Source organism: Podarcis erhardii, assembly GCF_964252035.2.
Source record: "Podarcis erhardii genome assembly, chromosome: 3".
Taxonomy (NCBI): Eukaryota; Metazoa; Chordata; class Lepidosauria; order Squamata; family Lacertidae; genus Podarcis; species Podarcis erhardii.
This window is the reverse complement of record NC_138507.1, coordinates 65311882-65339408: the sequence shown is the minus strand read 5'-3', so window position 1 is coordinate 65339408 and position 27527 is coordinate 65311882. Positions and strand designations below refer to the sequence as shown.

General features: G+C 42.0%; 1 protein-coding gene across 1 annotated transcript; it reads right to left on the bottom strand.

The window, feature by feature from the left end:
* Positions 1-141: 141 nt before the first annotated feature.
* RAB32 (RAB32, member RAS oncogene family) lies at positions 142-26482 on the bottom strand. Its single transcript, XM_081854392.1, has 3 exons — positions 25994-26482; positions 7097-7374; positions 142-4965 (listed from the first exon to the last, which is right to left on the bottom strand). Exons 1-3 carry the CDS (start codon positions 26247-26249, stop codon positions 4816-4818), a joined length of 684 nt encoding a protein of 227 aa, XP_081710518.1. The 5' UTR covers positions 26250-26482; the 3' UTR covers positions 142-4815.
* Between the last annotated feature and the right edge of the window lie 1045 nt (positions 26483-27527).

Sequence of the window (27527 nt, the reverse complement as noted above, 5' to 3'; positions counted from 1 at the left end):
TTCTGGGGAAATGAATTACTCAGTTACTTCGGATGTTTGTTAATCCACACTCCGTTTCTACCAAAACATCATCTCCCAGTACTGTACTTAACCCACATGGGATAATTCTTGACTCCCACTGAAGAGAAGAGAAACACAATGTATTGACTACAAATTTTATTTATACAAAATATAAAGAGCACTTTAAAGCTTTAGAAAACAAAAATTGTGTCAAAAAAGCAAGGATGAGAACAGAGAACAGATCCTGAGCACTGTATTGGAGCAAATCAAAGTAGACAATTGCTTTTGCTTTTACACACAAATAATTGGATTTAGTATTAAAAACTTGGTGTACAAAGTAGAAAAACTATCAACATATATTTTCTTCCAAAAATATTTAGAAATATATAGTACATATTCTAGTGCCTAAATAGACACAGGCAACACATGTTGGATTCCAAAAGGGTTCAGTGGAGACCCATCTTCCTAGTTAGTGTTGATGCAGAGGGTGGCACAGGCTGGATGTGGAAGGAATATGCAGGCTACACATTCCCCAAACTGCCTTGTCTCATTACCTGCTCATGCACCTATGAACTTATGCTAAGCAGGAAAACAGCTAAACTGAACAATGAGAATTGGAGTGCACTATATAACTCTTAGGCAGCAGACTATGCCCTTAATGTGGGAAATATTTTAGAACTTGTATGGTTTTAAAGAGCCACATCCAACCAGGAGCCAAAAATACAGAAGCAGTCAAGAGTCCCAAACAGGGTTAACAACTAGGATGATGCAAGGACACCAACTGTTGCCAGTATGTCATGGGTTATATACTGTGAGCAAGCGGTTTGGATATATAGCCTAAGCATTCATTTTACAGCTGCTGGCTCAGTTTATTCATCTCATATATACAATAGGTCTCAAGCTTTATTGTGGCAAGGATCCTTTAGGTCAGCCTTCCCCAATTTTGGGTTACCAGATATTTTTGGACTACAATTTCCAATCATCCTTAGCCAGCAGGCCAATGGTCAGGAATGATGATGGCAGCTGTAGTCCAACAGTATTTGGAGACTCAAGATTGGGGAAGGCCAAAGTTTCATAACTAACTTTTGACCATCCCCAAGTATGGTTAAAAACTTAAGGCGGATTGTTTATGTGGGAGCAAGTAAATTGGGAACAAAGAATAGGACATAGAAGCAAGTTGAGACAACTAGTTCTCAGGAAGAAAAAATATTCCAAGAGAAGAAATTGTTCTTAATCCTGGAGAGCTAGTGGACAACACAGACGTATGAAAAACAACAGTGATTGTACATGTACACACATGTATGTATAGTGTTACAGAACCCTTCATTTCAACTAGAGGACACACCACAGCAAAATGAAGGTGGGGGGGGGGGAGCCAGAACATGGTTCTTGTCCATCATTCAGGAAACCCTCCAATTAGGCCAGCCTACTCCATCCTGGCCCTTCTGGTGTCTTGGGACTGTAACTATCATTAGCCTTGGCAATCATGTCAAAATTCTCACGACAAGGCTGTTAAGGGAGAATATTAGCTTAGAAATCCAAATATAAAGGCTTCACACACCAGGGCCATCATTCCTGACTGGCAGCAGCTGTCCAAGCACATAGCAGAGATCTTTCCCAGCCCTTATAGTGTAGGGATTTTAACTAAATATTCTACAGTGGAAGGCATCAGCCCTTCAGTCGCACATCAGGGAGCAGTAAGGTCCCTGTGCAGTTTGAGAAAAACACGAAATTAAGCCAGGGAATAAACCATATTTCATTTACCCTTCAAATTTAAGAGTGACAATTCTAAGAGAGGAGTTGAATGAACTTCAAAGGGAGAAAGGGGGTCACTGCTGTTGGACTTGTCTTCTCTGGACAATAGTGACTTCTCAAGAACCATGCATGGAAGTCAAGTTATACAATTATGCTGCTAAGGTTAAAAGATATAGAAAGGAGGTGGAGCTATCAACAACTTACTTTACAACATTCTTTCTGCTACTCAGAGAACAGTAGGCACTAATGCTTCCCTTCCCCCCCAAACTAGAGATTACATATAATACTGCCTCTGGCTTTTGAGCTCCACCAAGCATTGCCTACATGCTTTAAGCTAGTTTAAGAGGCACAAAAGGTTTGTTTGTTTTCTTAAATTAAGCTGAGTTCTACAGCTAATACCACATTCTGTACCATACAGGTAGACTGAGGTGCAACACTGAGTACTCTGTGGCCTCTATGCCAAAATGCACCATCATGCGCCTTTATGCAAGTGCTTTGCTCCCATTTAGAACAATGCAATATCCATGGAAGACTCCCTATCAACAGTAATGTGCTTTGAATAGTTAAATAGGCACACCAGTAAATATTTGGTAAGCATGAATTACTGTAATGCCTTGCTACTATCACCAAGCTAGCAGATGTCTCTTTCCCCAACTTTGGTACATTTCTAGTGGCTATAGGATGCTTTACCATTACACAGCACAAATCATGTGATATTCAACCTATTTTATATGCTGCAATGAAGTTTTGCTTTTGAATGTTCTAAGAATTCTGTAAGTGATCAGAGCAGCTTGCTGATATCAGAGCTCTGAACACCCACTGTCAAAATGCAATGTAAACTTCTCACTTAGATTTTGGGAAGAAATATTCAAAAACGTGTAACTGGAAAGATAAGATTTAACTAAACTGTTTAATTAAAAAGCTGCAGAAGTGAGAGTTCCTTCTTAAGAAAAAGTGGTGCAATGCTTTCTCAAGGACAACATGAACTCACAGTAAGTATACAAAACCTTTTTTTCTTCTTCTTGTAAATTGATATCACATTGGACAAGTATCAACAAGTAGTGTGATGTTATCCAAATGCTGACCTGTGCATAAGATTGTTTCCTTACAAGCAGAGATTATTTCTGCTCAAAGGGCTGCCATGTTAAGCAGAACACTGAAAGCCTGGCAAAGACGAGCCCCCAAAGAATGTCTCTTGTCTATTGCCCTACTCGGAAGTGCTGGTGGCTAGCAGACCGCATCTTCAATGAGGTTTTATAAACATGTTCATTTGCACACATCTGTTAATGTAAACACAGTTACCCATCCCCTCCACATCCAATGCAGCAAGTTTGGGGTGCAGAAGGTGGCTATAGGATGCTTTACCATTACATTTACCATTAGGAAGCTTATTTTGATTTTTTAAAAACAGAATGAGTTACTCAAGCTCACATTTAGAGTTTGCACTTCATGTGTATTAAAATCTATTCCAAATGTTTTTATTTATTTTAGAAAACTAAATGAAAACCACAACGGTTAGGGGATTCGAGATTAAAAGGGGCTTTGACTTTTGTGGAATTCAACAAAATTAGTGCAAGCCTAGAACAGAAGTCTAGGAACATGAGATGCTCTCTTTGGATTCTTGACAAAGTGCCTGAACATACCTTCTAAAAACTCTAGGCTTGTGCATTTACATCATAAAAATATTTGCCTGATATTTAAATCATATCAAAACATCTTTGGTCACATAAATAGATTTGTGACCCAGTTTAAGCCTTCAGAAATATTAGGTCAAAAGTACTTCAAGATGTCTAGTGGCTGGCATGCTATGTTATATAGGTGTAAGGTGCAGAAAACAGGATTAACAGGTTTTAAGATTGTAATATGCAAAGCGCTAAATATTTTACAGAAGTCACCCCATTTCACACACACCATAAGAAAAAGGCAGTTTTTGCACAGATACTTCAGACTTCTTATTTTTGCACACACAGCTTTAGCAGATAGCAATAGTAATAAAAGCAATAATATATTCCACATTTGCAAATTGTTCTTGTGCAAGACTTGAATCAAGTGTGACTCCTTGTGTAGAATAGTAAAAGTGGAAAAATGCAGGTACTGTACTATAAATATAGCATGATTAAGAAGAGGTCTCTACTCGTACACCTATCAGTTAAAAGATCGAAGTTGACAGTTCTGTGTTGCAATCTGATTTCATTTTTTAAAAATTCTTGAGACAGTTTAATCAGGCACATTATTCATTTTCAACCCATCAGATACCATAAGAACATACAGAAAGAATTGTGCTTGTGCAAGAAGGGAGATTTTCCTTAAAAGTTTAATTGTGCACAGATGCAATGTATGCAAGTGTACTGGAATGTTTGTTTCCATTATCTGAGTCAGAAATGGACTGTTACTCATTGGTCAGATGGGACAGCACTGACTTATCCTTATCACTCCCTCCCAAACAGCATAATCTTCCTATCCCGACTTTCCAAGCAATAGAGTTTAAGATTACCATTGCTTAATATCAGTCTTGTGCTATTCAGAAATGAAGTGTTCTTGGGTGCCAAGTGTCCCTAAAGGCTTGGTGCCCTGGTGCTCAAGATGAATGGAGGAGACATTATGGGAAAAGCAAAAGGAGGCAGCTACAGGATTTTGTATGCATTTAAGGGGATATAAGCAAACGATAATAGCACTTATCAAAATGAACAATTTCACTCATAGACAGATGTTCCTATTCTAGTTCTGAAATTGCACTGTGAAAGATAAATATTGGGATTGAGTCACTCATACTGACCCTTGCCTTGTAGGATAAATACTGCCTTTTCGTATTGGAGGCAGCTTTCAACTGTGCTAAATGGTTCACAACCAGACAATGATATAGAATGATATAGTGTAGAAGGCAATTTGAAGTCCTACCCAACAAGGAAAAAAGTGTGTAAACGCTTGGAGTGTGATCAACTCTACAAAACACAATTCCTCATTAGGATTGTTGTGATGAAGCACCATAGCAGCAGTCCAACATGAGGAGCAGGAATCTTGCTGCTCTGACATAGTGTGTCACTTCAAGATTGGATGTAACTAACAGCACTGAGGTTTGCTTTCTGCTGTCAGAGGACCCGGTTCCAGTTTTAGTCTCCCGACATCATTCTCTTCACTAGGAAAGGCTTTGAGATTTGCAAGGATGTTTTCTACCAAGAACCGAGCAGCTTCATCTATGTTGATATTATCCTGTGGAGGAAACCATAGGAGATAAGTTAATGCTTTCGTGTGTAGAAGAATCTAAGAACGCCACCTCTTCAGCATGCAAGCCTTGTACAACAACCCCACAACTTAATGCACATTCAGCTTTATGTGCTCGGCAAATCTTTTCTAAAAAAAAAATTAAAAGGGGGCAAAAAGGGGGTGGGCTTCTAGGAAAAAAAGACTTCAGCAATCCCATCCACCAATGCACTCAATGGGTTTTGACAATACACTATTTTGGCTGTAGGTACGATCCCTGAACGTAACCCATGCGTAAGTTGAAGACTTGCTGTGTAAAAGGTGTTTCGATACAATGATTCAAACCATTTAGGAAAACTGCTCAGAACTAAAGTTTACAAGCAAAGCACTTCATGACTGTTATTTCAGCTTCCATGCAATTGGTTTAAGGTTAAAGTCTGCAACTTTACCTTTCTAAGGCCAGTGCAAAACCAGTGCCCTGTTGAATTTCATTTTCTACACAGAAAAATGATCTTCAGGTGGATGGAAGCTGCTGCATTAAAAAGCTTTTAATTTAGTTTCCTGTCTTTTAGGTGGGGGGCCTGCTTTGGCAGCACAAATACACTCCTGCAGCTGCATCGCTACCATTTTCAGAGCTTGCTTCTCCCCTGCATGAGCCTAGCTAAGCAGGGATCAGACAGTGAACATGTTGAGATTTCACATCAATCAAGATTACTTCCTAGTGCCTTATTCACATCTCTCTATCTTGCTGTACAAGCAGTTCCATTGCCCACCATTGCTATGGGGCAAGATTTCTCTGCATCTACATATGTGTGGTTCAATTAAGTAGTTGGGGCAGAATGTGGGTGCCTATTTAGACCTGAATGCCCATTCCTTATCAAAAGTGGACAACATCTGCACCTGAATGCGTGATTTTCAGAAGGATGAAATTATACTAGCTCCCATCTGCAATTTTGCCCCAATTAGACAGCTATGTGTGGCAGCATCAGCTGTTCTACCTCAAGCCATTTAAAGCAGAGATACATGAAACTTAGAACTTGGGGTCCCTTAGAACATCAACGATATACTTACAGTAGTTACTGAGCTACACGTCTTCCTTTCAAGAACCACTATTGAGTGAACACCCAGAACTGAACTGGAACTTATAGTCAAATGTTCTGCCAATGAGCTATGCTTCCTTACACATTTATCATGAGAAATGGGTTGTGATTCTAGTTATTCAAATGTTTGCTCAAAGCAAGAAGCAGTGGGGTTGCATTTCTTTTAAGAGTCACATGTGTCTGAGCTTTCTAGAAGCCGTTACTGTTTCAGGCGATGTGCTCTTTAGATCAAAAGCACAGCCATTAACTATAAAGTTTGGTCTAAAGTTTCATTTCCTGGATTTTAATGCTTCACCGTCCATATGACTAAAACAAATAAGTATCATATACCACATAATTACATGGCAAGAAGATTTATTTACACTAAATTAAGAACCAGTGTGGTGTAGTGGTTAAGAGCGGTAGACTCGTAATCTGGGGAACCGGGTTCGCTTCCCCACTCCTCCACATGCAGCTGCTGGGTGACCTTGGGCTGGTCACACTTCTTTGAAGTCTCTCAGCCCCACTCACCTCACAGAGTGTTTGTTGTGGGGGAGGAAGGGAAAGGAGAATGTTAGCCGCTTGGAGACTCCTTCGGGTAGTGATAAAGCGGGATATCAAATCCAAATCCAAACCACATCAAAATTAAGAAAGGATAGGCAATAAGCTCTTGGACATTTGGCTTCTAACATGATCAAACACAGATTGACTTCCGTGGTAAGGGCGATGGTGAATACACATTGTGCGACAATTTTTTCAAATTTATTATGTCATATTTTAGAGCTGTATTTGAATTTTCTCTTTTGTAACAGAATTTGTCACAAGAAAGTAATCATACTACTACTACTACTACTACTAATAATAATAATAATAATAGCTGTTCCCCAAAACTGTATCTGAGACAAAATCAGACAGATATATGAAAGAAATCAGATAACAAACATTTATTTAGGCCAGAAACTTTTGTGATTCAATTTGTAAGTGTGCCTTTGCACAGCTTTTGTTTTTCACATATGTACACATAAACTTTAAAGCTTACCCTGGTTTAAGAATATTCTTACCTTTGCAGAGGTTTCAAACCACCCAGCAAAACCACCTTCTTTGCAGAACTGGTCCATCTGAGAAGGATTTTGGCCACTGTCTTTCTTTTGGTCACATTTGTTGGCAATTAGAACTGCAGGGATTGGGCTGCCATTTGGGAGAAGCACTTTGCTGTCCAAGTCATGTTTCCACTTGGAAACTGCCTCAAATGTTGAGCCTCTTGTGACATCAAATACTACAAAAGCACCGACAGCTTCTTTATAGTACACTCTGGTCATGTTGCCAAAACGTTCTTGACCTGAAAGACAAGGGGGCAAATGTTACGAAGGGAAGCACTAGGCACTGTTTTCTTAAAGTAGCCAAAGCAAAAAGGGGTTGTTCAATACTGATAATCAGGTTATGTGGCAGCTGGCAGCCAATCATGTGAATATGGCAAAATGTATGTCCAATTGAGCTAGCACTCAGAAGAGCTAGAGATGAGTGAAATAATGAAGCCTGCCTGCACAAGACTTTGAGAATTTAGGGAATCCAACAGAATTTAGGGAATCCAACAGTAAACAATTGATCTGGCCAAACACCATTGGCCAGATCAGGCACTCTGGAAGGGTCAACTGGAAGAGTGAAGAATACGATTTGTACAGGGTCCTGAACACAGTGTCCATCTATGGTGAACAGAGTCCTGCAGAAGTCTGGGATATGTAGAGGACATCACAGACATGCACTAGAGCCTGGAGGAAGTGCCATAAGTTGGTGCTTTGCATGCAGAAAGTGTCGCGTTCAGTCATCAGCATCTCCATATAGATCTGGGAATTTCCACTGTCTGAAACCCTGGAGAGTGGCTGCCTATCAGTGTAGGCAATACTGAGCTAGACAGACCAGTGGTTTGACTCTGGGAATTGCAAGTGGGGAGTGCTGTTGCACTCAGGTTCTGTTTTCAGGCTTTAAATATAAATGTAGTTGGCCACTGTGAGAACAGGATGCTGGACTAGATGAGCCATTGGCCTGATGAGCAAGCTCTTCTGCTTGTATGCAAGACATTTCCTATGTTCCTAGAGCCTAGGATGTCTGCACAGGGGTGTGTGCGTGTCCTGAGATGTTGGTGGACCCATTCTTGTTTCAGATAACCTTTGGCCCAATCCCTTGTTGTTGCAAAGTAGGCTTGAGACACAGACACACCCTGGCCACATGTACCTTCAAGCTAATCCCCACAGCAATAGCTTTACTCAGCTTAACAGTGGATTAGTCGTTCAAGCAAAAGCCATCATTCATGGCTGAAGGTGTGCACGTTTTATTGCAAAATTCATGTACCCTATTTCCAAGGGATTAAACTAACATTTACACATTGATAATAACGTTAAAAGAATTCTAGTTGCTTAACGGTCAAGCATTGAGTGAGTACTAAGAATGCTAGGACGTCTTTCGATGAACAGGAGATTGAGATCCCTTGTCAAGTGCTGGAGGTCATCTGCCTAAAGACCCTGTGTACAAGCAAGGTAGAAAGGAGGAGCAAGTTTTTAAAGATCCCACTAGAGCACATGCCAAGGTGGCCAACCTAAAGTCCTTGACATCATTTTGTATGTCCTCTGCAACCTTCTGAAGCTACCCTGTTCTTCCATGCCAGAGTTCCTCCCTTCCTGTTTCTTCTTAAGTTTTTCCTGACTTCCTAACTGCATCCTCCCACATTTCACATAGAAAGGAAGAGAATAAAAGTTAACAGGGTTTTTTTCTTTTTTAATCCTGGATGTATTGGTTAGGGAAAAGGCACGTTCCTTTGCTCCTGGCTGTCTGGGAACAATTGTTAGTCTTCTGCCACTTAACTGCTTACTATGATTATATATGTCGGTGTGTGCATTTGTATATAGCACACTAAAGTCAGAAAGGAATGACTTTAACTTAACCTCCAGAACAGTAGCTGTATTGGAATGTTGTACAAAACCCTCTGTAGACTTTTTGAGGGGGTCCTACGAAAACAAATCGGGCTTACTTCCAATGAAATCTGTATGGTACTGGGAACTGTAATCAGAGGTGGTCATGTTGCAAACTGAAGAAGGTATTTTATTCCGGATCAATCAATCAATTCCGAATCAATCAATCAAAACCACATGCTGCTGGTTTCACCCACTGCAACACTCACCCACCCTGCCCAAGGACTTCCCTTCCAGAGTTTAACCACTTCACCACAAAATTATCAAATAAATTTGTGCCAGGGACTTCAGTTAAAACATTAATAGCTCACAGTTAGGCCAGAAGATGTTGACAGAAAGGTTGGGCAAGTTGTTGGTAGACAGAGATGGCATCTGAATTAGCTGACATACCATGAACAGCTCAGACTCCTGATTATGGCACAATATGAAACTCTATCATTTAAGAACATAAGAAGAGCCTGCTGGATCAGGGCAATGGTCCATCTAGTTCTGCTTCTTGTTTTCGGGCCAACATTGTCACATGATAGGATGGCCAGCCCACACAAACCAACTTTTCATGGGTAGTACTATGAACAACTATTGCATGTGTGTTTTAAAGAACAGTTCTGCTAACATGGCTACTATGTTTAGAATTCTTACAGCACCACTTAAGGTGTGTGTGTGTGTGTGTGTGTGTGTGTGTGTGGGATTTAATTGGCTTTTGGCCTGTTGAGAGAAGGCTGCTTAACCAAGACATTGGGCTAGGACTTAGAACACACCTTTCTTCCACTGCCAGAGAATTGCTTTGACTGAGTCGATTTAGGGAGGCAGTAGCCCCAGCAATTTTGGGTTATGGGCTCCACAAGACTTCCTATAATGCAAGGTTTTTCTTCCCCTCCTCCCCACATCAACTGATTTTTGCAACAATGCAAGACGCTATATCAACCAGTCCTCCCTTTCACCCCTTCTGACCACATATGCCAAGTTTGTAAAAACCTGTATAATTATAAACTATCCAAGTTATCTTGGATAACTTGCATGGAAGGCTTTTATCTTTTGTAGAGACAAAGCACACAGTCAAAAAGAGGATTATGCATGCTGATCTTAAAAATTGCAATAGAATTAAACAGGGCACGGGGAGGCTGTTTCTATGGTACTGGGGTCAGCACAGTAATGAAAAATTGGATCATTATTCTACATTTTATCTTGTAATTTGTTCATGTAGGCACTGTTGTAATATTAACCAGCCAAGTTAATGACATAAAAGCCTCTCACTAAACTCATTATAATACTATACTTCAGGTGCTAGGATCAAACATTTGAAGATGATGGATCCAGCACCAGAAAATCAGTGCAATTTTCAACTTCCCATGAAGTCACACATACCTGGCTACAACACAGCATTCTGTAGTCTGCTAAAACTAGGTCCATCAGCTAAAGTGAAGCTGACACCAGTTCTAGAATATACCTTAATCCATCCCTAGATCAAGTCAAGGGCAAACACACAAAACATCTTGCCCCATGAATCCTTTGGTATTCTCTGCAACATGAAGTTTGAGAAAAGTGGAATTCCCAATTCACAAAGTTAGTTATTGCACACAGTGCCTGTTAAAACACTACTCATGTGGGCATGAACTCCAGCAGCAAGTACTGTTACCAAGAAACTTATTTTAACTGGAACTCTGCACATGCACCAGCATTGTGCAAGCCTAATTAGTCTTCAGAACGTCTACCATATCTGCTCTTACTTACCATGAATTAATCCTAGGACAATGGTAATAAAACTAGCATCTTCGACCAGTAATTGGATGAAAACAGGGATATTTATACAAGTCAATGAGGTACTGGTGAGGGTGCAGGAAAATTCTGTCAAAATTTATAGTAACAAGAACTTACCCTTATCCTTGTTAGATTGTAGGTGTTCGGAACTGGGCAAAAGTTTTGAAGTTTAACATGACAGAAACCCTTTAACATGGTATTCTGCCAAGCACAGCACAGAACTGAAAAGTCAGGATCTCAAAGTTTCTTTAGCTTGCGCACAATAGGATTAGTAGGGTTTGACTTGTAAGTAGGATGAGACCACCCATCTACTCCAGTGGTGGTGGACTTGTGGCCCTCCAGTTGTTGCTGGATTGCTATTTCCTATCAGGCCTGACCGTTGTCATGCTGGCTAGAGCTCATGGGAGCAGAGTTCAACAACATCCAGGGCAACATGTTCCCTACCACTGGCCCACTATTTCTAGTTGCTGAATCATATTACTGCTACTGCACCTGAAAAAGTAAAAAACAGATCCCCATCCAAGGCGAGACCCCTTCAGTCTTGAATGCCTATTCCATGCATGTCAGCTCACTTCTCTTCTGTGACTGTTGCCTTCTGAACCTTCATTATTCTTTCCCCAAACCATTCATGCTTCTTTTACAAGTTTTGGTTAACCACATCCTGCTTACATCTTGGGCACTTCTTCAACATTTCCCATGCTGCAGGTACATGGTAAAGTTGAGCTTCTACCAAGCAATGTTTGATGGGGGTATATGTATATGTATATGTATATGTATATGTATATGTATATGTATATGTATATGTATATGTATATGTATATGTATATGTATATGTATAGAAGTGTGTTAGGAAGTCACAAACCAGTTTTAGCCCCCTGAAATGTATGTTTCATTGTATGTTTTTTAAAAGGCTATAGTTGGTTTTAGATATATTTTTAATTGCTTCTCCCATCATCCTAAGGGTAAAGGTTGACCTAAAATTAAAACAGCTCTGGATACTGAAAATTCACTTCCTTTAACAGAAGGAAGACATAATGCCCTTGCCAGCTCTCAAGAGATGATTGCTCAAAACCAGTTTCAACAGTCACCTTGCCTTGTCTTAGGGGTTTTCAATGCTTCATGCAGTGTGAACACTTCAGCCCTGTTCAGTGGTTCTCCGTGTACAGAATCCAAGTGCAGAGAAATGAATGGAGGTTTCTATATTTGCAAAAACAAATGGCAACAAGTTGCATACTGAAAACCCCAACTGATCACCACTGACTACAAGCAAAGTGTACAATTTCCTTTTGTTTTAAACGGCTCAGGACTGAAATACCTCAAGGGCCGCCTCTTTCCATATGAACATACCCGGACCCCGAGATCATCTTCTGAGGCCTTCCTTCGTGTGCCTCCTCCTCAAGAGGCCCGGAGGGTGGCAGCACGAGAACAGGCCTTCTCTGAGGTGGCTCCCCGTCTGTGGAATGCTCTCCCCAGGGAAGTTCGCCTGGTGCCTTCATTATACACGTTTAGGCGCCAGGCAAAAACACTCCTTTTTAACCAGGCCTTTGGTTGATCCGATTTACATCCTATGCCATTTTAAATTTTGGTGTTTTTGGGGGGAGAGGGGCTATTGGGTTGTTGTTTTTATTTTTATTAGGTATTTTGGGGTTTTATATCTTGATTTTATTCTGTGAACTGCCCTGAGACCCTCAGGTATAGGGCGGCATATAAATTCAATTCAATTACAGTGGTGCCTCGCAAGACGAAAAGAATCCGTTCCGCGAGTCTCTTCGTCTTGCGGTTTTTTCGTCTTGCGAAGCAACCCTATTAGCGGCTTAGCAGATTAGTGCTATTAGCGGCTTAGCGGCTATTAGCGGCAAAGTGGCAAAGCGGCTATTAGCGGCTTAGAAAAAGGGGGGGGAAAGCGAAAAAAATCGCAAGACTCGCAAGACGTTTTCGTCTTGCGAAGCAAGCCCATAGGGAAATTCGTCTTGCGAAGCACCTTGAAAAACGGAAAACCCTTTCGTCTAGCGGGTTTTTCGTCTTGCGAGGCATTCGTCTTGCGGGGCACCACTGTAATAATAAGAATAATAATCATAATCATAATAATCCACCATGACGTACCTGCTTGTTTGAGCCAGACCCTAACTGAAAGATAGTCTGCCCCAATGAGAAACAGTTACAACATAACAAGTGGTGTGACAGCACCTTCTTCTCTCATTTCTTCCCTCCTTTCCCATCTGCTTGCCACAAGTTTGTCTGGAAAGCAGCCAAGGCTACAAAGCCAGTCTAAAATCTCTGCACAATACTGTGTGGCACTTTACAGCCCATGCTGAACATACCCGGACATACTCTCACATTATTCTGCTCTGCCAACAACTAACAACTATCACAGGTTTTAAACACATTGAAACCTCTTGAACTGGCAGACCTGCCATACCACACTTCTATCATCTCTTCTGCCTTATGAAATTTTAAAGGCCATTCATCTTCTGAAGTAACACAAACAGTTAGAGGAATGACCCAATTTATACAGAGGGAGGTGTTGTAACCTCTGGTGCGTGCTTCTTCCCGGTTCCTTTTAAGAGACTCGAACTAACTGCTAAAATATTCTGTAAGTTATTTGACTTATTTGTGTTTAGCAGAGAAATTTCAGGGCCAGAGTCATGTGCAGCTTGTTCTTCTCTCCAGGCTACCATTTTCTCAGCCACACACATGAATCCAGGGAACTTAATTCAACCAAGTCATGAATTTGCATAAAATGTGATCCAAGGGGCTGATTTCATACATACATTGGTACCTCGAGTTACAAACGCCTCAGGTTACAAATGCTTCAGGTTACAAACTCCGCTAACCTGGAAGAGTTACCTCGAGTTGAGAACTTTGCCCCAGGATGAGAACGGAAATCGTGTGTCAGCGGCGCAGTGGCAGCAAGAGGCCCCATTAGCGAAAACACACCTCTAGTTAAGAACAGTTTCAGGTTAAGAACGGACCTGCAGAATGAATTAAGTTCATAACTAGAGGTACCACTGTACCTGCCTCCACTCATGTTATCCCTGGTGTGTTAGTGTGTTGGGATGGGGGTGGGGTTGCACTGTTTTGAACTTTAGTGCATTTTAACTGCTCTGAAATGCCATGAGTCTTGTTTTGGAAATGACATCTAAGACAAACATTAATTAATTAATTTGTTGTTAATTAATGTTTGTCTTCTGGTTTGCTCATGTGTTTTGTATTGGTTGATGTTTTCTTTTTTCTTTGGTTTGTGTTGTTTATTTTTGTTTTTGTTTTTTTGTGATTTGGTTATAGAAAATGAATAAAAAGATGTCAAAAAAAAAAAAGAAAAAAGAAATGACATCTAAGAAATTGCATAAACTAAACTTAAGAGCTCCACTTGACTCGGAGACATGCACACTATGCTGTTAATAATATCTGAAAGGAAATCCCTTCTACCTCAGTATCCTTTCAACACCTTCTGCTACCTAATCTAAGCAGACTTGGGGAAGCGTTTGACATAGCTTTAAAACTCATATCCCAGTCTAATTTTGCTAGTCTCTTCTGCTTCTCATTTTAGATTTACAGTTGGAGGCTTGTGATTCTTCTGCTCACAGTCAAGACTGTGCCCTTCTACGAATGTCCTGGCAAGCCTTGCACTGGAAGTAACTTATTTTGCACGGCAAGTGCTTGCCTCCCAGCTTCCTTGCAGAGAAGCAGGAGACCTCATGTTTGAGTTCTTTGCTACAGGTGCTTCTTCCTAGGGTGGTTGTGCATCATGGGGCCACGGGCCATCTAGTCTAACCTCCTGCAATGCAGGAATCTTTTTGCCCAACATGGGGCTGAAACCCACCATCTTCAGTCCACTTATCACCAGTCCACCACCACAAATGACTTGTCAAGGGCACCCAGAAGCCTTAATGGCCAAGTGGAGATTTGGGCCTCCATGATATTATTATTGAATACGGAGACCCACTTGGCACCATTCCTCTCAACTGTCATGCCAAGACTATTTTATTTACCCAGCTGATTTCATGTCAGTGCCTAGAATTTATACCAAGTGATTCCATCCTGCTGCTTTTAAATCTGGATTTTATCCTGCTTCTGTGTTTTTCATTTTTAGCCATTTTAATTTGCAACTTTTTTTTCTGGGGGGGTTGTTTGTTTGGTTTGTTACCTCTTACTCTGGTGATGTTGTTTATACGTTTTGTAAAGTGGACAAAGTTATCTTCACGACATACTCTTTTAAAACAAATGGGGAAAGGTTAGTTGGTAGACACAAGCATTGCAGCTATTTTCTGTAACTTTTCCTGTTTTTCTAGTTAGCCATCAACTTCTGGCAGCCTGTGATTTGAACCCCCAATCCCTAGACTTGCACACTGGCACAAGCTTGAACATATTATTCTGCTTTAGAGGAAACAAATTTCTAATTCATAATCGAGTTGAAACCACACATTGACACCAAACAGCGCTTCCTTATTATCTTGCTTAATCAGGAGTCTTGAAAATAAGCTTGAAACTCAGGCTAATGGATCTCCATTCACAAGACTTAGCTCATGTGATAAAAAGAATGAATAGTCACTTCTACATTTTACCATGTCTTTCCACAAGAGCAAAACTAAAGCCACAAGCCACAAGACCTCAGGGACTTTTGCTTAAGTCTTGCATTAGCACACACTACTCATTTTTGGAAGTCCTTCTGTGGCAGTTGTATCTGAACTGGGACACTGTGATCTGCTCTTGCAATCCACAACCTGTATTAAGGAAGTAACATACTTGGGCTGGGATCAAGAGGAGTCTGCCTTTCCAGAAAAGCTGATTCCTATGCCATACTGAAACACTCATAGTGCATACATAGGAGGAAGTCTACTGCAAAAGGGGAAATAAACATGCCTTATTTCGGCATTTGTCAACATGTTACCCTCTAGCTGCTTTGAACTGCTACTCCTGCCAACCTGTCTTCCAAAGGCTATTTATTTATATGTTTAAGTCTTCTTTCCAAGATGAAGCATAGGGGAAAACAGTTGTGTATGAAATGAGTGGCAAGTTTACCCACCTCCACCCAAGAGCAGCTTATTCCAACTTTTAAACAAAAAATTCTGCTTTAAAATTGAGAGGGAGACAAGCAAGCAAGCAGCAATTAACAGGGACAGTACAAGTCCCAATTCTCTCCCCTCTCCCACCATTTTTTTTTTTAAAATGCATGATTTCTCATATGGGACTGCTGTTCAAGGCACAACTGCCTAAAGCCCCTTGTAAATCTATACCTAGTTTCACAGCGCCTTGAGTCGTGGCGAGGACTTCTCCTGCAACAGCTCTGGCATATGAAGCCCTTTCAGACTAGCTTGGCAGCTAATGCAATTTTTTTTAAAGGCAGGAGTCATATATACGTGCAATACTTGCAGGGGTCAGCAAACTTTTTCAGCAGGGGGCCGGCCCGCTGTCCCTCAGACCTCGTGGGAGGCCAGACTATATTTTGGAAAAAAAATATGAATGAATTCCTATGCCCCACAAATAACCCAGAGATGCATTTTAAATAAAATTGCACATTCTACTCCTGTAGAAACATGTTGGTTCCCGGACCATCCGCGGGCTGGATTTAGAAGGTGATTGGGCCGGATCTGGCCCCCAGGCCTTGGTTTGCCTACCCATGCACAATAGCATGGCCCACTTAGCAACTCAACCACTGCATTGTGCACCAATTGCAGCTTCTGAGCTAATCTTAAGGGCGACCCCACACAAAACTCATTTGCAGTAGCCTAGTCTTGAGGTTGCTAATGTACTGTGGCCAGGCTTTAGTAGCCAATGGTTATTGCTGGTGCACTGGCTGAAACAGGCAAAAGGCACTCATTAGAAACAGAGGTTGCTTGGGCTTCCAGTGATGAAAATGGATCAAGGAGTATCCTCAGACTGCATACCCATATCTTTGGAGGGAATACAATCCTATCCAGAATATGCACATTCCCTAACTCCACTCGCTCATAGGCATGTTTTTTACTTAAAAAGGTAAAGGTACCCCTGCCCGTACGGGCCAGTCTTGACAAACTCTAGGGTTGTGCGCTCATCTCACTCTAGAGGCCGGGAGCCAGCGCTGTCCGCAGACACTTCCGGGTCACGTGGCCAGCGTGATGAAGCTGCTCTGGCGAGCCAGAGCAGCACACGGAAACGCCGTTTACCTTCCCGCTAGTAAGCGATCCCTATTTATCTACTTGCACCCGGGGGTGCTTTCGAACTGCTAGGTTGGCAGGCGCTGGGACCGAGCAACGGGAGCGCACCCCGCCGCGGGGATTCGAACCGCCGACCATGCGATCGGCGAGTCCTAGGCGCTGAGGTTTTACCCACAGCGCCACCTGTGTCCCTGTTTTTTACTTCCCAATTACCAATTTACTTTAATTTTTTATTATTATTAGAATAAAAAGTGTACTAAAAGATGATGTAACAAAATAATTATAAAGACAAAATAGCCAGATGAATAATTATCACACTATAAGTAAACAAAACTTTCTATTATCCATAAACATCCATAAATCCATTCAATATATTTTATGGTGTTCCTAAATGCGGATGGAAATTGTCACATTTTTATTGCACCAGTAAAGGATAAGCATTATTCTATTTTTCAATAAACAAATCATTAGATTGTCCACCTTCCCTCACTGTCATATAATTGTTACAGTAGAATGTATTTGCCAATTCCCAGACCTGCAAAATCCACTCGTCCGATAAAGGAGTCCTTGAGTTTCCACCCCAGTTAAAACAAGTTGCCATATGTGCCACTGTTAATAAATGAAGTAACAATCCTATATCTGTTGACATAACCAAATCATGCATAGCCAAATGACAAGATTAATGAGTGTTCAGAAGAGACATATCCTGTTGCAAGTTTGATTTAATTTATTATGACTCTGTAGAAGGCTTACATTTTCAGGCAGAACCAAAAATACCAGACATATCAGCGTGGCTCACAATTTACACCTTCAGCATATATCTGTTCTCCTCTCTACCCTGTTAAGCCTTAAGGGTGCTAAATACCAGCAAAAGATAAATATGGAAAAGCTTTCTTTAAGATTTGTGCTTAGGGTTTGTTGGGGGGAACATGCTGTCATAATCAGTTCCAAGCCTGATGCTCTGTCAAGTATCTTTCCCAATAGTTCTGCATTTCTAAGGGCTCATCCATACTTTCTTTTCTGCCGGGTTTCTAGACACAGGTACAGTGGTACCTCTGGTTACATACGCTTCAGGTTACATATGCTTCAGGTTACAGACTCCACTAACCCAGAAATATTACCTTGGGTTAAGAACGTTGCTTCAGGATGAGAACAGAAATCGTGCTCCGGCGGCGCAGCAGCAGCAGGAGGCCCCATTTGCTAAAGTGGTGCCTCAGGTTAAGAACAGTTTCAGGTTAAGAACGGACCAAATTAAGTACTTAACCCAAGGTACCACTGTCTGCACTTAAAGCTCTACTCCCTAACTCCCAGCACTTTCCCCACAAAAACCAGCTTTTTACTGCTGAATCAGATCAAATGGCAATTCGTTGAAAACCCAAATTTCCATTAATTCTGATTCAGTGTTAAAAAGCAGGTTTTCCTGTGGAAAGAGGTGGTGGGAGGGATGGTGCTTGGACACAGAGGTTTAAAACACGGACTTGTGCCTTGAAAGCACAGGGCAAAAAGTAAGTGTGGATGAGCCCTAAATTAATGCTGTAGTTTTATCCTACTGGCTGCACTCAGTACTCGCTGAAGAATGGCCAAAGCAATTATGTACCAAGTCTCTCATATAAAAACAAAAACACAAAACCTGACAGCTAAATTTATTAACACAGTCAAAAATAGTCATTCTCTCATTTCTCCATCTTCTTTCACACCCCTTACAGTGTACCTCGGGTTAAGTACTTAATTCGTTCCGGAGGTCTGTTCTTAACCTGAAACTGTTCTTAACCTGAAGCACCACTTTAGCTAATGGGGCCTCCTGCTGCTGCGGCACCGCCAGAGCACGATTTCTGTTCTCATCCTGAAGCAAAGTTCTTAACCCGAGGTACTATTTCTGGGTTAGCGGAGTCTGTAACCTGAAGCATATGTAATCCGAGGTACCACTGTATTATAAAGGACATTGTTGCACCTTATCAGAACTTCACCAAGGTGTCCAGATAATGCACCATCAATATATTCTTTTGTATTTGCAAGCTGCATGTTCTTGTAACCATCGACGGAGACGAGGTAGCCTTTGTATTCCTTTCCCCACTTCAGCTTCACCATCCCTGGATTCCCAGTCAGCCCATTCAGAAAGGGTTTTGAATTGAGAGGCAGACTCACAGCCAACCAAAGGGTGGCTACAAAAAAGTACTTGCGGGCAGCACATGTGCCCACCAAAGCTCTAAAAAGGAAAGGCACGGAAGTATGTACCAAGTCTTATACATCAGCAGCAGCCATCATATGTATATTGAAACAGTCTCAACTCACTCTTGATTCCTGCAATTAAATTCTCTACCCCCAGTTAGCCACGCATTTCCACTTGAAAATACAATTAGTTTTTATACATGATATAAATACCAACTTTGATTGATTTTAAGCTTGATTTTATGTAGATGAGTCATTTTCCTATTTGCTTCAGATACCCACATTTCATTTTAAAAAACAAAACAAGCCTAGAATTATTTTGCCTGTCGCCACACATCAATACTGCAAAGACAGACAATATGAAAAATTAAAGAGAATGACTATCACATGCTCATTCTGGATCGTCACTCCCTTTTTCTAAAGGGCAAGCTTTACTAAGAACTTGCACGTTTAGTTTATGAATGCATCTGACAACTGGAACTCATCTGTAGGAAGAACATTGTGACCCTTCCATTTACTATCTCCATTCACCCCAAATACTGAACATATTTACTGCTGCAAAACATTCATTTGGTAGCTATCCAAGGACAATTTATTGTACTGCAGAATAGACACACATAGGACTGCAGCCTACCATTCTTTTAGGTGAGTTGTCAGAGGAATGGTTAAGAGATTATCAGTGTGGTGCTTTGTTCCTTTTGAATTCTACAAGTGAAAAAGACCATTTTTAATTTGAGACTACTGTAAAATAAAATAGAGTCTCATTTATCTTCATCAAGAATGGTACTTCAGAGAAGTCTACTGCCATGCGCTTTTTATTTAAAAAAAAAAACTCTATTGCTCAAACACTCCTGTTAGCTGCTTAACCACTTCCCATTAGCCTATGGTGGATGCCCTCTTTGGAAAAGCAACTTCCATGTTCAGGCACCATATATTCAGCCTAGCAAACAGTTGAGCAGCAGCCTCATATCCCTACTATAACTTTCTCACAGCCTGCCTGCTCTTTATTACTGCTCACATTATTAGTTCTCTTGCCACAGAACAGTCTCTTTCCCTGCAGGGGATCTCTGCACCAGACGCTCTGTTGGTCGTATGCATCCCCTGCAATGCGATTATGGCAGTGATGGCCAAACTTGGCCCTCCAGTTGTTTTGGAACTGCAACTCCCATCATCTCCAGCTAACAGGACCAGTGGTCAGGGATGGTGGGAATTGCAGTCCCCAAACAGCTGGAGGGCCAAGTTTGGCCATCAGTGCCATAATCCTATAATTTGTTACCTGGAAGTAAACCCCACTGAGTTGATCTGAGCTTGCTTTTGAGTAGTTATGTTGAGGATTACACTGGAAGTCACATTGAATTTAATGGAACTTGCTTCTAAATGATTTCCTCACCTTCCCACCCTAAACCCCTCATGATTTAACATTTAAAAGAGTTGGGTCCTGCCGACTATCATGAAAAACAAAAACAAAGTTGTTGAAATCAACAAACATTGAAATAAGAGCCCATAGAAAACTTAGTTTCCAATTTTAAATGGATAGCAACGTAAATTATGCTGGAATAGTAAACTAGGAAATCCTGGGCAACTTGTGCTAGCATGAGGTTTTGTAATGCACATACACAGAGACACTGACATTAGCATGTACCAAGATTAGAGCCTAGTTAAGGGCTTGCCCCATTGCAGGGGACGCTCAACATTCACCCACCCCCAAAATTCTTGGAACCTCTACTTCTAACCTTCATTATTTCCTCTTATAGCAAACTCAGCTGGGAAGCATCATCAGGAGTTCAAGTGCAGTCAGTGAGGGGGGAAAGAGGGAACATCAGTATGTTTAAGCAACTCCAAGTTTTGCATTAGTGTGCTAATACTTGGGTGGCACTGTGGGTTAAACCACAGAGCCTAGGACTTGCCGATCAGAAGGTCAGCGGTTCGCATCCCCACGATGGGGTGAGCTCCCGTTGCTCCGTCCCAGCTCCTGCCAACCTAGCAGTTCGAAAGCACGTCAAAGTGCAAGTAGATAAACAGGTACTGCTCCGGTGGGAAGGTAAACGGCGTTTCCATGCACTGCTCTGGTTTGCCAGAAGCGGCTTAGTCATGCTGGCCACATGGCCCGGAAGCTGTACGACGGCTCCCTCGGCCTATAGAGCAAGATGAGCGCCGCAACCGCAGAGTCGGTCACGACTGGACCTAATGATCAGGGGTCCCTTTACTAATGGATTGGAGTATCCTATAAGAAAGCATTGGCAGGAAAATAGAATTAGAGCACTCCACAATGTCAATATTTTGTTGTAGATCCTACTTGTTTCTCTCAGAAGATAATCGGCTCTAGGGTCAGAGTGGCTCTTGTCAGACATGTGTGCTTTAGCTTCCCTGGTTGCAATCATCAACTCAGATGCCTCAGTAACCTAATTTGGGCACACATATTTCCTGGCCTTAAAATTCAGCATGTAACAATAAATCCACTTGAAACTAAGTTACATTAGTAATGGCTGTATGTCACAAGATTTTGAATGGCATCTTGCAAGTACAAATAGGATGAACGGCTCGAACCTTTCTATGGGCAGACAGGGAGACTTGCTTGCATGGAAGCAGAGTTTGAAGGTTGCCAGGCACATTTTGCACCTGGCTATTGACCACTTCTTGGCAACAGATGGCACCTGATGTCTCCATCATCTGGAGGTACATGCCTGGAGATCTTTGCACTAGCAACACATCCTGTAGAATTCTATCCATTATATTTTATCTACACAATCAGAATGAATTTCAGGAACCAAAAAGTCGTATTGAAAAATACTACTTCCAAGTCGTCTGGCCCAAAAATGGAACAAGGCACCCAGTTAAACTTGCCAAAATATACCATTCGTCTGATAATAAATGTTGGAAATGTAAAGAAAATGAAGGAACATTCTTTCACCTCTGGTGGACATGCCCTGAGGTGAAGGCTTTCTGGGAAATGATATATAATGAGCTGAAAAAGGTATTTAAGTATACCTTCACTAAGAAACCAGAGGCCTTCCTTTTGGGTATTGTCGGCCAGAAGGTGCTAAAGAAGGACCGAACATTTTTTATGTATGCAACAACGGCAGCAAGGATACTTATCGCAAAAAACTGGAAAACTCAAGATCTACCCACACTGGAAGAGTGGCAGATGCAGCTGATGGACTACATGCAATTAGCCGAGATGACTGGCAGAATCCGAGACCTGGGAGAAGAGAGGATTGAGGAAGACTGGAAGAAATTTAAGATGTATTTACAAAAACATTGTAATTTGGTTGAATGTTAAGAAGGATGCTAGATTATAAAAAATTGGCCACCACTAAATTAGATTTTGAATTTGATGATAAGTGAGATTAAAGAAAACATAAATTTTATGGAGAATTGTTAGATTATACTTGAATGAGTGGATATAAGATCGTAAACAAGTTGATAATTTGCTTGGAAAAATCTTTTAACGATGTAAATGGGAGCGGGAGACGTGAGGGAGTCCAAAGAAGTGATGAAACTACGTTGTGATAGAAGTAAGATTGTTTATTATTGGTGCATTTGTATTTAAAAACTCTAATAAATATTTATAAAAAAAAAAAATGGAACAAGGCATTCCATTTTGGTGATTGTGACCCTGGTCTGAGGAGCCATTTGGTGCCTAGTTTACATATATATGAGTTTCTACCACTGTGTAGAAGACTGTCTGCTCATAAAAGGAATAATCAGAATTTACCCAGCCACTTTAGTAAAACTTCAGCTTTTTCCATTTTGGCAGTTTCTCCAAGAACGTATGGTTTCAGTACTTCACGTGATCGCTGTGTTTGTATCTTGCAATGTTTATATTGTTCTATTATTGGGGTAACCACTTCTGTAGAAAGTGCAGAGAAAAATTGTTTTGGACACACTTCAAAACATCTAGGGGACTGACGAAAGGAACACTGGTTCAGCGGGCTCCTTGCCAGGTAGGTTGCATTCTCTGCATTGTTATGTTTCGCTCTACTGACTTGCACTTCATTAACTTATGAAGCGCAACCAATTACAAGTACATTTCATGGCACTGATTAGCTGAAAACTGAAAGGTGCCAGACCACAGAAAGATCAGACCATTAAGTAACACAAAGCTCTGGAGACCAGAATTTGGTTCTTCACACACTGTGCTTCAGAACTAACTAGACAAGAGACTTAAACTAGCCAATTCTCTCATCCTGATGTGATGAAAATACAACAGTCACAAAGGAATTCTAACCAGGAAGATATGCCTGTGTATCTCTGGTGCAACATAAGCCACATTCTAACTACTTCTGGCCAGGTTTGTGTTTTTTACCTGCGGTGGGTGGGGGGCCAGCACAAACCTTCACTAGCTTCCCTTCCACGGACTCCTATGTGGTGCATTTCAGTTACACCAGTGACACTGCTGGCATAAGTTATGCCGAGTGCTGAATGAAGGCAGTTATAGGATGCTGCATAACTTCATTTATCCCTGTCCCTGTCATGCCAATTCCCATATCTGACGCTGTCTGGGAAAGGTTAAGATGTGGAATATCTGAAACTTAGTCCTTTACCATCAGTCTCATTAGTACTGCCAACAGGTTGTCATTTTCTGTTGTTCTGTCGAGGAAAACAATAAACACTATTTAGATTTATTGTTGTAGAACAGCCTTAAGAGAAATAAAAATAAAAGACTACATCAAAAACACCCAATATCTGCAGATCAGTACATCAATCTGCAACCTCATCTTGAAAAGATAATTTCAATAGAACTCGATGAAACCCAGCATCTGAAACAAACATTTGCAACAGTTCGGCTGTCAGTTGAGACTCATATATATGTTACTGAACACTGGTGTTCTGTTTTTTCAACCATTACACCTGGGGTGGGCAGGCTTGATAGATGTACTTTTGTTTACTAGAAGAACACAAAGACCTACCCATCAGAATCAGATGCAAAGGACATACTGTTAAAATTAATCAACAAGTTCTCTCAGAGCACATTCTGAGTCCAGGAATTCTTTTTCCATGCCAAACTGTACAAGTTCATAGTTCTTTCACGCAAAAATCCATTCCTGATTTGCTTGTTTCATTCAACAGCCTAATTTAGCTGGGAAAGTCATTTTACTGCTGCTCTTTAACAACTGGGTGTCAGAAACCTTTGCTGAGCTATTACAAATGAATCTGAGATCAATCATCAGACCCACTCCCCCATCCCGCCCCCAAATTAGGCAGTAACAGCAACATAGAAATTACAGGTGGTGCTTCTTAGCACTGTTAAATTGTACTGGTTGTGTAAATGTAAGTATATGTAACAAGGACCATTTCTAGGCTACCAGCGGATTTGGAAAAATGACACCAATATAAATACTCCCCATATTAGTGACTGCTTTGGTAACACAAATGTTCAAAAGAGAAGTGACCAGCCTTCATTTTTAATCAACTATCAGAATGGAGTTTTTAACAGTACGTTTATATAAAGCCTGCTTTACAGTCCTAGCAACCTTATTAAGTTAGTCATTATGATTCACTTTTACAGGCTAGTATTTGAAGGTGAGCAACTTGCCTGATGCCACCCAGGTTAAAGTACACTTGCAAAGTTCAAATGCTGCTGCATGCAATCTGGCCTATCCAAATATGTCATTGCAAATCGGCCTATGCATCACCCCCAATTTGAAGCTGCTCTGCAATCACATCAATTCAACCAACTAAAAGGTCAGAAGAGCAAAAGGTTTGCAGTAATCACATTACTTCTTTAAATTAAGAGGAGGGGGGAATTGTAGTTATAGTAGCTTTTCCCCTAACTGACCCACTCTATGATAAATAGTTGCTGGACTCAGCTGTGGAGAGGGAGTGGGTACTAGGAAGAGAATGCTGATCCCATAACTGGAAGGTTGTCAACTTGGCAGATGAAAAAGAAATCCTTCTTGCATTCCACTGCTATATAAAACAGTTTGCTCTACCTTTTAAGACTACAAACTGGGAGCTAGCAAAGGAAAAGAGGAACCGAAGAGACTATTACATCGGATTTTGCAAAACTGGGAAGACTTCTCTTTCAAGACTACATCCTTGTAGTGAAGCAACTGAAAAAAATGCCACATCAAAAGCTCCCTGCAACTTACAGTTACTAGAAGTTTGTCTAAAACAAGAAGTAACATCTTTTATTGAACAACACAGCAACTGCCATAAATCATAAAGAATAATGCTCATTTCCAAAATCCAGAGTTTTTAACACACTTCACCAGAAGTCTGGAATAATGTAAAAAGTACACTTAGAAATATTTTAGTTAAGCTGATACTGATAACTTCTGGAAAATCCAGAATGCAAGACAAGAGTAGAAACATCTTTGAAGCCCCACAACCTCCACAGCTGTCACACATGCAGACCTTTAACCTATGCCCATGTTTTAAAAGTTTACACATATACATACTTTACACATTAAGGCTTAGTACCTCTGCTTGTGTGTGGGTATATACAAAAGACTACAATGGAAAAGCATAGATAAGATATATACATGAAAAACTTTATCAAACTACCTCCGCATAACACAAACATATGCATTTAGAAAACTGACAAGCAGAAAGTGGCTCTTCCCCGTCCCCAACAATAATGGCAGCCCCATTGGGGTAACCCCACCTCCAAGCAGCTCTGAGTGGCATATATGAATTCTACTTACCCTATTGATCATGCCCATCCTATAAGGCGAGTTAAGGCCGAAACAGAAACTGGCTGACCTAGATACACCCAGTGAGCAGGAATATGAACTCGCATCTTCCCTGGACAAGCCCGGCCCTCTCTCCACTACATCACACGGACTTTCCATCCAAGTAAGCAAAACCAAAAGCAAGCTTCTACTCAAGACCGCATAAAGCCCGCCCAACGAGGGATGGCCTCCGAGCACATGCAGAGCGCCTTTTCCGTACGAGAGCCGGCATCGCCCGCCTGTCGCCTCCTCACCTGCGATGTCCCACAGCTGCAGCCTCACCAGGGTCCTGCTATCCCAGTTGAGCACTTTCAGGGCGAAGTCCACGCCGATGGTGGCCCGGTAGTGCTGCGAGAAAAGCTGGTGCACGTAGCGCTTGATGATGCTGGTCTTGCCCACGCCCAGCTCGCCGATAACCAGCACCTTGAACAGATGCTCCCGGCTCTCCGGCAGCCCCGCGCCACTGCCGCCGCCGCCGCCGCCGCCGCCTCTCTCGCCTCCCCCCGCCATTCTCACGCCCCTCGCCCGCCCGCCTGCCTGCCCGCCTTGCCCCGGGAGCTCCCCAGCCGCCAGCGACACTCGGGGGGAGCCGGGCGAGAAGGGGAAGGTTCCGAAAGCTTTGCTGCTGCCGCTCGGCAAACTTTCTTTGTTCAACTCCTTCTTTTCTGGTGGGAAGGCGCGTCCTCCTGCAGGCGGCTGTGGAGAGCGAGGGAACCACCTGACCAGAGTCACAGGACGCGGAAACCCGGCAAGTTATAAAACTCCAAGGAGGGGCGGAGGCAGCGCAGGCGGAGGAGCAGCAACAGCCGCCGCCGCCGCCACCGCCTCCTCGGCTCCAGCTCCTCCCCGCCTCTCAGCCCGGCGCTGTAAGGCGCAAAGGAGGCGGGCGCCCTTTAGCCCTCACGCTGCTCCCCTGTTTTGGACATGAGACTAAGCTCCGCCGAATTCAACAGGGCGTCTTCTTCCACAGAGGGGAGGGGAGGGTCTCGCTAAAGATAGTAGGGAGCCTTCTCGGGCTTAAGGTGCGAAGACGAAAAAGAGCCCTTGCGCCTTTAATGGCTGCATGGAAGGGGGAGAATTGCCGCGCTGCTTCAGGAGAAGCTGTAGCGGATTCCCTCTTCTGCACCACGCAGCTCTTAAAGCTGTCTGCCCCCCGGCCACTTGGATGCCACAGGATGGCCACTATCCTGTGAAACTTACTGCGGAATGAAGTCGGCGGGGTGTTCTTTTCAGGAAGCATGCATATATGCTCAGTCTGCAAGTGTGCTCAGGAATGCGGGCCTTCATCAGACATAAGTCACAATAAGATCTATCCTGTACAGTTGTATAAAATATTGCATTGACTGAAGTGAGCTGGGAATAGGAGGTGACTGATTTCAGGGTGAATATAAAATGTGCCAGGGTATGGCCTGGGGGGAATATGATGCAACTATCTTGTTGAAGATAAGCAGGTCTGGTCTGGGCAGTGCTTGGATGAAAGACTGCCTGAGAAGTCTGCCATCTTGAGTTCCAGATGGAAGGTGTTATGTACTGAAGTTCTCACCCTGGGCCAGCAGGGGGATACTGTAGATAGTTCAGGTCCACATATGCAAGTAAGGGATCGAAAGTGACGTTCAGTGATTGGATAGTTTTAGAAAGTTGTTACAATTACATTGTTCTGGAGCTCTATATAAGCAGGCTGACTGAGCCCTTCAGTTCAATTCTGTTCTGGCCTGTGAATAAAGAAGAGCTGTTTGAAGAATCGCTGTGTCGTCTGATATGTTCACCCACAACTTAACAGAAGGAAAT